Raw genomic sequence first — 11,603 nt, forward strand, 5'->3', positions numbered from 1 at the left:
TATATATATATATATATATATATTTTAGCTTTTAGAATGTGTACTGTAATAGTGGCTTCTAACTGTATTGATGTAAAGGTGTCCCTCTGAAGACCAAAACATAAGGGCGTAAATAATTGAAATAAGAAAATCTTAACTAATCACACTGAATGGAACTATTTAACTTTTTCATAATATTAGTGTGATGGACCAGAATGAAACAAATCAAATTCAAGTTGGGATGTCGTCACTAGGTGGCTTCGTTCTACTGCTGTATAACTGCATTTCTACTGCATATTTCTCTTTTGATTTTTCATACATATCATAGTAAACCTGAAAAAATAATACCACCACAGATTAAACTGTATCCAGTATTTCATTCCTCAATTGCTCTAAGAGGAAAATGTGTTCATTGTATTGCATTAAATGCTGCCAGAGATAATTTAAAAGTAATTAACTCATACTTCTATGACTTACCAACAGTGGATTATTAAAAAAATTCCTAGCAGCATAAACGAGGAAACAAATTAGTACAGAGTTTAATGCTCAGTATTTTCAGTGCAGAATCTCTTCATTGTGATGTTATCTTACCTTCTTATCTTCGGGCAGCAAGGTGTTCCACTTGCTTGCCAACTGTCTGGTCAGCTCCTGTTTTGAAGGTTCCGCTTCTCCAGACTTCTGTTGCAGGCCAAGTCGCTCCATTACAATTGGACGCTGTTCTTGGCAGAATTGGAAAAATGGATTTGCTGGGCGTTTGGGTGCATTTGGATCACGTTCCACCTTCTCGTTGTTCTTGCCGCTCTTCCGTTTAGTACCACCAGAACTTGAGACCGTATTCTTTTTTCCTCCCTTGTCTGCTGAACTTGTGGACTAAGACAGTAATATGAATTTAGCAGTAATCTCCATGGAACAAGATTCCTGTGTGCAATTTGAGGTTTTTATAGCAGCAAAAATTTAAACTGAATTCTTGTGACACCATAATGATTCTCTACAGGTTTGTGACAGTGGTCAGTTTCGTACATAAGTATTATGTTTCACACTGTCCATTGTCTGAGGCAAGTTGACATATATGATGGTTCAGGAATTGGCAGTACCGTCTTTTAGTGATCTGTTATTATTGAATTGATAGATTTTTATTATGACGAATGGTGTGAGAGCTGGGATCAGATACATTCCTGTTATGACACTGTGTGGTCTCATAGGTCAATACCCACATCTGGGAGAAACATCCTGCCTCTATCTCCAGGAGGTGGCATATTCTTCTTGATCGCTGGAAACCACCTATGAGACTAGACAGTCCCACTATCTGAAGTAAAACGAGTGTTCTAAAGATGATTGTTTCTTTGAGTTGTAAAAAGAAATGTTTAAGAATGACTGCTGCTGCTGTCAGTGATGATCATGTACATTTTTATTAGTAAATGTAAGGTCTGTAACTGAAGTCTAAACTCTGGCCACTACAAAGCTTTGATGTCTTCTTTTTAAATAATTTCCTGCACACAAAATCTGCCTGCCATATATATGCAGGCTTGTAAATTCTTTAATAAAAGTAAAAAAAAAGTAAAGCTATCCCTGTAACCGGCCGTGAAGTCCCATAGAGTTGTGAGACGCTGAGGGTCCCACACTATCTAGACAGTCGGCTCAAAGATGGCGGTAATGTTGTCAGCCATACACGCCAGCCGCGCTTTACTCCCCAGGAAAATTATTTAATTAATTCCTGGTACTCATTTCTGTTAGAGGCTGAGTCGACCCCAGGGCCATAGTGCAGCTGGAAGGATTAGGTCATGAAAAGGAAATAATGTATTTCAATTACACTGATATAATATTCAATGCTTATAATTTTTAAGCAGTATTATTATTATTACGGTGTGTACAAAATAAGCAAAGTCGGGGAATGTTACACGACCAAAGTTTCCAGATTGTTTATAATGGCTATATGGCTGAGAAATGTTATCGGAAATATGAACACTCCCAGGTACCAAGACGTAGAACAGAGTTCCCGCAAGGAACCAATACAATGGTACTGTAACAGAGAAAGGGAAGTACATAAAAAGGCAACTAGCAATACATACAGGAAGTACTGTGAATATGCGGCTATCATGTCAGTACCATCAAAACTGCCTCAAGGCAATAAATCATATTTATAGCAAAAATAAAGTATTAGTGTATATATTATTGTTTTTTGCAAATGTGAGTTGTACAGCTGACTGAAGGCAGTCACTTGGGTAGTGATGTGAGACACACAAGACATAACTCCTTGCAATGAAATTATGAAGAGTGGTGCAACTTTATATGTGAGACACAAGTTTAAAGCTTTCAGTCCATAGGGACCAATTAAAATGATCTCTTCCAGTTCGTTTCAGTACTGTACCTTTGTTGTAGATCCAGTCCCAACCTTTTGGTGTTGGTTCTTGTCGGGTTTGACGGTACTGGGTGTATTAAGAGGCTCGTCTAGAGGAATTGGTAATTGTACATTGCGCCAGTTATCCCCACGCTGATCCAGGCGGTCCATTAGGAACCTGTTTGAAGATTATAAATAGAATTTTGTCTCAAATTAATATTGTGTTACACAGTTGATTGAAGATAATTTTATATCTGGCATGTGAAATAATATATATATGTGTATGTGGGTTACAAACAAGTTATGAATATACCATTTTTCCAGTCTCCATCTTTGTGTGAACAGTGTACTTACTTACGCTCTTTCCGTGATCTCCGTAGCAACTTTCTAACTTGCTGAATCCTGTGAACTAGTCGTTCATTATCCTACAACAACAAAACAGTATTATCCAGTGCAGCAGTGCAAAGGAACTGACTGCAGTGTAGCTATTTCGGTTCCTAATAAGAGACCTCCTTTGGCTTGCAGTTCTTCTTCACTGTTATTGTTGTGTGTTTGGAATACTGGATGATGGACAGGAGTCAGGTCAGAAATCTTGAGTGTTATACACCATCATCAGAACCCTTTTAAATTGACTTGGACAAACTGTTTCCAAATTATGCATTAATTTGACAATAATTGTCTCACAGATTGGAATTTTTGAGGTTATACTCGTACATCTCCCAAAAAAGTATATGGCTTTGATAGCTTGTATAGTGCTAATAAAGGGTTACCATAATGACATTATAGCCATCTGACTAATGGAGATCATTTTGAAATTTGATACTTGCCCATAAGGCCAGGATATGGCCTGCCTTTTGTGAAAAACAAGAGGTTCATCACTGTGATCATATCCACAACGTTTTTTAAGATCCATTTTAATATTCTCTCACTTATCTTTATGTCTCCCAAGTGGTCTTTCCTGCAGCTTTCCCAAATAAAATTCAGTATCCACTTCTAACCTCATGCTGAATGCCCATCCTCCTTGATTTGGTTACCATTCAAAAAAGTACAAATTAATGAAGATTCTCATTATGCAAGCTTTCCCTTACAGTGAAAGTCAAAGTTTTGCATCCATATAAAATGAGGCGGAACTAAAATTGTATATAGGCTAATCTTTATATTTATGGTTAGCAAATGGGAAGACAATTATGATCTCAATAATAAACCATTCCACAAATATAATTTGCTTTTGACTTCTCTGAATATAATTTTGATTTGTTACCATCCTCCCCAAATTCATGTATATTTTACACTACAGTTCAATTCATTATTCCAAGATGTCCATAAAATTCAGTATTCTAGATGGTACAACAATGGATTACTAGTACATATTTGAGCTACAACCAATAGTGACCACATAAAATCAGTAGAGGGCCAAAAATGAAAAATATTGACTGATTGCACATACACTGCCAGCCGACGTTTATTATACACGGGAAGAGAATGTATACAGGAAAATTGTGGTTTACTAAGGGTATGGAAATCAAATTTAATTAGGATTTTATTTAGTTACTTGCTCTAACGTAAACCAGTTCAGTTGCATATACTGTCAGCTGGAAAAAAAAGAAACAAAATTTAACCTGTTGCAGAACTTCACATCGTTCTAACAGTAGCTGGTATTTACGACGATATGTATCCACCTCACTGTTTTCAACTTCATCGTCCGAGTCGTCTGACAAATTATTTGATCCAGACACGATCATAGTTATTTTTATTCTGTTTCTAAAACGCTAATCGTATGCTAGCAACGGCTAATCCAGAACTGAAAACTTTTTTAACATAAACAAGAAATCGATTAAGGCACATGCAACTCGATAACTAGTCGACTTTAAATGATCGTACACACAATCGATATAAGTCAACAATCGCTTAACTTGGTACTGTTTGTGCGTGTCTGTGGGCTTATGCGCGCTATTCCGTGGTGGTTGTGGTTAGGGTATGTCACGTTGGTATGATTCGTGGTTTGGCGTATGCGCAGCCGTTTTGACGGTTCCTAACCTGCAGCGCGTGTTCAAGTGCGTGTAAGTGGAAACTCGCTACGATTAGGAATGGGCAACGGGCTGGAAAGTTGGGGTTCGACCTCTGGCAGGGAAAGAGAATTTTCTCCCCTCCCGAGGATCCAGACCGGCTATTGGACCTACGGACCCTCCTATCCAGTGGATGCCGAAGGCTCTTTCTCTGGGGGTAAAGAGGCCGGGGAGTGGTGCTGACCACTCATTTCCATCAAATGCCAAGATCAGGAACGTTGGAGTTATACCTCCACTCCACTTCTGTTTTCATGGTATGATGCGTAATAATTTATGCACAAGCACACCTTTCCCTTACCCGTTAGTAGGTTTAATTTCAGATTTAGCAAGGGAGTTGTCAGTTTTTGGAAATTGTTGAGAGAACTTCAGAGGTGCATATTTGCTTACAGTTTACTTTAATATTATATTGTCACGCATTGGGTATGTCACGTGACAAATAACTTTACGTGGGTCTCGGATTTAACGAATCTTTATTGAACACTCACTCTTACACACCGTATAATTATTATCTCTTGCAGTATTACTTGACTTCTGGCCCAATACTCCAATACTCAAGTATCCTTGGCCGTGGTTAGATCTCAACTGTCTCTGACGGCGGCTATCTCAAGATTGTCTCGTTCTCAGTACTCTAATCTTCTATACTCAATACTCAGTACTCAATGCTCTGTACGTGTCGTAAGCTCTGCTTATATAGGGGTTACGCGGACCGGATACCAGACATCATTTCTCGCGGTTCCGTTACCGCTGTTCAGGCAGTCCATTGTTACGGGAACGTGTCTCGTCTCATCCGCTGTTACTCAACGACAATTCGTTGCTACGATTTGTCGCTGCAGGAACTCCACGATTTCCACGTATTCGTTGTCGTGGGAGTGTCCGTTCCGATTGTAGCGGTTGTCACGGTGATGGACGTAAGGTAAGGTAAGGTATAGACAGTGTTCATGATTTTAAAGGAGATTCATACATATAGACCAAATACAATAACTGGTAAACGCAATTATGTAATGTATTATGGAGGCCTCAAAGTTTCTGCATTCATGCTCATAAATTCGAATATATACACAGTAGTAATAACATTTATTCTTTTCACAGTGTTCAGGTGTGGGCAGAGTGAGTGGACCAGTCCACCATGAAAGCCTTGCCTTTCATGTGGCCTAAATGCCCCATCACATTCAATCCCACAGCATTTTGGAAACAACGGATTTTGTTTTTCTGAAGATAAGCGTCACCTGTCGTCACCCACTATTATTACCCTCTGCAAAATGGCCGTGTGATTATGTGTAATAAATTTATATTTCTTGAGCTTTTTCTTTTATCTCATTACTGAACGCTTTTGAAATCTCGTGTAACCGTTCTTTGCTTCACACTTGTACATAAGGTACAGCTAAGGCCTTGCGAATTGTCCATGGCAATATTGTTTTGAAAAGGGATAATGAAGATGTGTCACATGTTAAAACAAACTTACTTGATTTTTTCGTATATAATAATTGAGTTTCAGTGTGTGTGGAGTACATGCCACCACCAAAAGTTAGATTGTGTTTGAAACTTTGCATTTTTCGTGGTTCTCCAGTAGCTTCATGAGCCGGGATACCTCAGTCGGTATAGCGACTCGCTACGGGCTGGACGACTGAGTGGTCGGAAGAGTCAAGAATTTTCTCTTCTCCAAATCGTCCTTACCGACTCTGTGGTCCACCCAGCCTCCTAGCCAGTGGGTACCGGGGACTTTTTCCCCGAGGGTAAAGAGGCCGAGGCGTGAAGCTGACCACTCACCTCCAGCTAGTGCCGAGGTCAAGAAAATGTGGATCTATACATCCTCTTCCCCATACATCTTAATGGCGTAGTGCTTAATTCGTTGAGCACAGGGACAACTTTCAGTATTTTCTTTGGGCGTTTTGTGTGCATTTGACAGTTTATATACCGAGGTCATACAAGGATTCTCACTTATTGACCCCCCCTCCCCTCTACCCTTCCCTATATTCCGTTCTTGGGAATGTTTCTTGTGATAATGTTTAACCATCGCCACTTGACACTGAGTGCAGTCTGGTAACGTTTTAGGGACACTTGCTGCTTCCATCTTCAGGGTACCATGAAATGTGTTCCTCCAAAACGTCGTAGCTATCCACCAGACTAAGTGTAAGATCATAATCCCTATTTACGTTGTCTCAGCCAGTTTTACTTGATACACTCAAATCGGTATAGTCGCCGATTTTCAAGTACCGGTACATTATTATGTGTTCACCCGTTCTCCTCTGCAGCATCAGGATTTCGAAATAATTCATTGCTGAAAGGGACTCAAATTTGGCGAGGAGAGCGTCGAGGTCGAGCAGTAGTTAGCATTATTACCGATTAAGACTCCGCTGTGGACAGGACAGGAATCCAAACAAATAGGTGGCAGTACTATGTACACACGACGCTGCTTTCACCAGCACAATTAGCCACAGCTGATAAATATATACTCGTATTCTATATTTTTCCAATAATCGTCTCAAGATGGCAGCACAGTCTGTTTCCATCTCAATGCTCCGTTAGTGTATTTGTGCACAGTAATATGAGACTATTATTGTAGTAGTGGTATTGAACGTTCGTTTCGTGGTGAAGCCTGGTTACAATCTTGTCGGCGTTTGTGGATCCAGTTACTTCCAAACTACAATTGCAGGTTACTATATTGCCTCATACTGTTCGAAGTTAGTAATAAGAAACATTACGCAAACTATGCAGTGACCGAAGTTAAGATTACTGCTAAGCATGTTAACTAGAGCTCCGACACGGATTTGCAGGTCGCAGGAAATGTGTCTGACTACGAGGCCGTTCTTTTTGTTACTTAATGGTACTGTTACATTTCTAACTGCATAATTGAACGATAAACAGCTCACGAAATGTAACATAGGCTACGAGGCTGACACTTCCTAACAGACAGTTCCGAAGTTAAACAATCCATATTTATCATTCAGTCCAGAACCTTTTGTCTTCCGGTCTGCTGTCTAAAAACATAAAAATTAGAATATAAAAAACTATAATTTTCCCTGTGGTTCTGTATGGGTGTGAAACTTGGAACATAGACTCGGGGTGTTGAGGAGAATATTTGGACCGGAGAGGGATGAAGTGACAGGAGGTTGGAGAAAGCTGCATAATGAGGAACTTCATAACTTGTACTCTTCTCCAAGTATAATTAGAATGATCAAGAAAAGGAGGATGTGGTGGGCAGGGCATGTAGCACGAAGGGGGAGACGATGAATGCATGTAGGATATCTGTGGGAAAGCCAGAGGGAAGGAGACCACTGGGAAGACCAAGGAGTAGGTGGGTGAACAATATTAAATTGGATCTTAGAGAGATAGGATGGGATGGTATGGATTGGATTGGTCTGGCTCAGGATAGGGACCAGTGGAGGGCTCTTGTGAACACGGTAATGAACCTTCGGGTTCCATAAAATGCTGGGAAATTCTTGAGCAGCTGCAGGATTGGCGGCTCCTCAAGAAGGTCTCAGCTCCATGAGTAAGTAAGTAAGTATATATATATTTACGGTATGCCCATTGTCTGTAAAGCCTTTAATAAAAATACTTCTAAAAATTTTTCCCCCAAGTATTTTCGTGACAATGATATTGTCAATATAATATTTATTTCTTCCTGTACGATAAAAATGTGTCTTAAGAGAAATCACATGTTGGAATCACTGAACTCTGACTGCGTCGCAGAAAGTTAACAATTATTTGACTTCACTGTCAGTGGAGTGCGGGAGTGAGTGCGCCATTGTTAGCATTTCTCATCACTGAGGGGCAGTTTTCTAAATAATTTTTATAAACACCTAAGTAACTCATTTAAAATGGACTATTAAGCATTCCAGCGAAGTATTATAATTATTTAGCAAGCTAGTACGATGTGGTTTATTAAATCGAGTCGATTCTTTCGCTAAGAACCCGGATAGGTGATATTCTGTGCGGAGCCCTGCTACCTGTCTCGTATCTCAACATCGCTTGACCTGCCAATATCTATTTCGTTTCATTCCTTATAAATGGATTATGCAATTTGAACACTAGAGCAAACAATTTCCGATTTTGATTTTTAACAGTCGGGCACTGTTGGCGGCGGTCCAGAGGGGTTTGCATGTGTGAGGAGCTGCTTCAGTAAACGCTACGAGATAGCCCCCGAGTGGAAGAGTGTTTGCTGTTGGCACTCTTCTGCAAACACAGTCTATTATACGGACGGAAAGAGTTTTGGGGCTAGGATTTCCGTAATGTTTCCGAGTTTGTAGAGAGAGACTCATACCAGTATTTACGGTAAATATCTGTCACTAGATGGCACTGACATACATAAACAGTTTCGTCAGATCCTTAAGACTTCAGGTTTTCGATAGTGAAGATCTGGGTTATGAAACCGTGTGATCTGGTGAGTGAATATCAACGCTTTGGTCTGAACGAAGCACTATGATCCTCCAAACGGTGGCACCCACCTAGCAAACTGCGTGGTATTATAACATTTTTACTCTGAGGATAGAGGCAGTATGATCCTCCGAAACGTCGGTGTCCACCTACGAGATTACATGATGTTATAATATTTCTACCCCGAAGATGGAAACAATAAGTATAGTTTTCAAAGACCCACTTACCGCACTATACGGAGTCATAAGGCAGAATACCGCAATATGTGTGAAGTCACGTAGCTTTCTTTTTCGGATGTACGAAGCATTGCTACCAGTGACACAACCTACTTTAAGCCTGAAATTCGTATCGATGGTTTTTCAAAATTCAGTTACTTGCTCACAGAAATCGCTGTTTCCATTACAAGGATGGTCGTATCAGTGCTGTTTTGTGAAATTCTGAGAATCATACGAAACTCGTAAATATATTCCTCCGTGGGAAGAGCATGGAATTTTCACACGTTAGAACAGGTGGTGCATGACAGTAACCGTAATCTTTAGAAGGCTAAATCACCATAGCTTTCATCCTCAGACAGGTTTCTGAAGATATAAACAGCCTCTCAAGTCAGTATACAAAGCGTATTCCAAAAATAACTCCGGTCTGCTGTTTCACAACTTGTCAACAAGCACACTTCATCTTCCCCCACCACCTCCAACAGAAGTAAGCTTATGATCTCGCCTCGACGGTCAGTCGCGTCGTGAACGGTCGTGAATGTCATTTGTAACTGTTAGATCTCTGAAAATAATTTGTTTTGCTAGTATAATTTTCGTGATTAATTTTCCGGTCTTTTGAGGTGTGACACCGTGTATTTTCGGGTGTGAAGCGGCCGGAGCGTGAAGCTGAACACTCATCTCCATCCAGTGCAGAGATTAAGAATGTATGGGATCTGTACCGTCACTCTTCCGCACTTTGTGGCGTGGTGATTAAGGGCAAAGATAACTTTACATTTACCTTTAGCGAGAAGTGGATTGATATTCTCCACACCAGATGTGTAGTTAGTGGCCGCATCCAAGAAACGGAGGTTGACTTCGATTGAACCAGAGTAGAATAATAATAGAAAAGTGTTCATATTTTCCGTTATTAATATTAGATTTATTTCCTTTTTTCAATTTCGATTTTTTCTTCAAACCCTTGAGGGAGTGCAAATACCTGGCTTCCCATCCCCCCCCCCAAACTGCCGGTGCCTATTTGTACAACTGAAAGAATGGTCCTTAAATTTGTTGAAAGCCTGCGCGAACGAACATGGTCGTTGTTGTACTGCTTATGTACGTGTATGTCGTCTTAATTTTAGGATGAATTGGCCAACTTCCGGCGCGATCCCAACAAGTTGCAGAAAGCACGTATGAACTTCGTCATGTTTGTCTCTCTGTCCTCGTGTTGTAACTGGGGAAACCACTGGACGGATTTTAATAAAATCTGATATCAAGAAGTTTCGCTAAAAATTGTTTGTACGTTCCAGTTTTGGTTAATATCGGACAACAAGAGAAGACACTTTACAGGAACTCTTACTCGCGTTTCTGCGCCATCTCGAGGCGTCAGTCGCTAAATGTTTGTCAAAGATGAAAACATTTTGCACAGAGTTGTAGAGAAAAATGAAACACACGTTTTATGCCCGATTTGCTTTTTCCGCAAGTCCCACAGTTTTCGAGATAAGCAAAGTTGAGAGAGCTCACGCACTGGGTGGCTAAGTGTAACAATTGATTTCCGACTGCCGTGTCGTGAGGAAGCTCTACCAGCATTAGCTTTGTAATAAGGATTATATAGGTACAACATGTAACGCGTATAGCTGGGCAACGGCGTGATAAACACCTCTCTTAAGCGCATGCAACAATGGGACGCATCTTTATAGCTCGTTGCTGGGCAACAGTCAGCGCGGCAATGAACTGGCAAGATAGCTATCACGTGACTCGTTTTCAGTGTGGTCCGCGCCATGCCCAGTACTAAGCAACAGAACTGTAAACACGTCTAAAATAATAGGTGTTCTCTATGGGGGCCGTGTCTAAGGTTTATAGGGTACAGTGAAGGTCGTTTGCATTCGTTTTGGCTCGAAACCAAGACTTACCGTCAGTCGCAATGTGACTTTGACTTGTTTGCAGTCACTCATAGTTGAGAAGCCGTGAATCAAGGACTCGAAGGAAAAGAGTTGTGAGGATTCAGCTGTGAAGTGTTGACGGACATTGAAGACTTTATGTGCTATAGTTACAGTAGTCTTGGGAGTGTAAGAACTGATTGTAGTTACGACTAATGAAGATCCAATAAACCGATTCAACAATCCAAACCCGCGTCTTAGTCACTGAAACACGTGACAATATTATTGTACGGATATTTGCCTCTTGTTAGATTTCGTAGTAGGGAAGATATGATGCGAGCCATCTGTGTGATCGCTTTCAGACTTTGAGCTGTGTTATCGGTTATAGCCCCGAATGAACTTCAGTACCATTTTTAATAATAATAAAAAATAGCTCCTCTCTCAGACATCGGCCTCACTGAACTAATGACGGGGCTGACTAATTTTATAAATGCACTACTGGGCTCTTTCTCTCTATAACTGTGCTCCATGAAACCACAAGGTTCTACGATTTAACCCTTTCTGGCATAAATTTCCTACACATTACGTCTCCGCTACGAAGCCCAACCGGTTAATGCTGTTTAGGGAAACAGTCGCTGTTTATTGTGAGAACCATACGGAACACACAGACACTCTGTGGGCAGAATGCAGAGTTTTAGTATGTTCAGTCCGTACCTCACAGGAAACATTACGTCTCCGCTACAAAGCCCAACCGGTTAATGCTGTTTAGGGAAACAGT

At 40.5% G+C, this 11,603-nt stretch overlaps 2 protein-coding genes across 3 annotated transcripts in view; one reads left to right on the forward strand and one right to left on the reverse strand.

The window, feature by feature from the left end:
* Positions 1-137: 137 nt before the first annotated feature.
* Positions 138-4,135, reverse strand: LOC111864868 (non-histone protein 10). Of its 2 annotated transcripts, none has more exons than XM_023852435.2 (5): positions 3,937-4,135; positions 2,672-2,742; positions 2,348-2,495; positions 571-849; positions 138-312 (listed from the first exon to the last, which is right to left on the reverse strand). In XM_023852435.2, exons 1-5 carry the CDS (start codon positions 4,057-4,059, stop codon positions 211-213), a joined length of 723 nt encoding a protein of 240 aa, XP_023708203.1. In that variant the 5' UTR covers positions 4,060-4,135; the 3' UTR covers positions 138-210. The 2 variants fall into 2 exon arrangements, 1 of the variants encoding a protein (XP_023708203.1); XR_002842866.2 differs by having other exon boundaries at positions 234-312; positions 457-849.
* A 2,745-nt stretch (positions 4,136-6,880) lies between these two features.
* LOC111864878 (monocarboxylate transporter 14) overlaps positions 6,881-11,603 on the forward strand; it is a 25,882-nt gene continuing 21,159 nt past the window's right edge. The window contains exon 1 of the mRNA XM_023852459.2: positions 6,881-7,036. The gene's annotated coding sequence lies outside the window, so the exon portion shown is untranslated. The remainder of the gene's footprint in view (positions 7,037-11,603) is intronic.

The sequence above is a fragment of the Cryptotermes secundus genome, unplaced genomic scaffold (assembly GCF_002891405.2).
Source record: "Cryptotermes secundus unplaced genomic scaffold, Csec_1.0 scaffold1951, whole genome shotgun sequence".
Lineage (NCBI taxonomy): Eukaryota > Metazoa > Arthropoda > Insecta > Blattodea > Kalotermitidae > Cryptotermes > Cryptotermes secundus.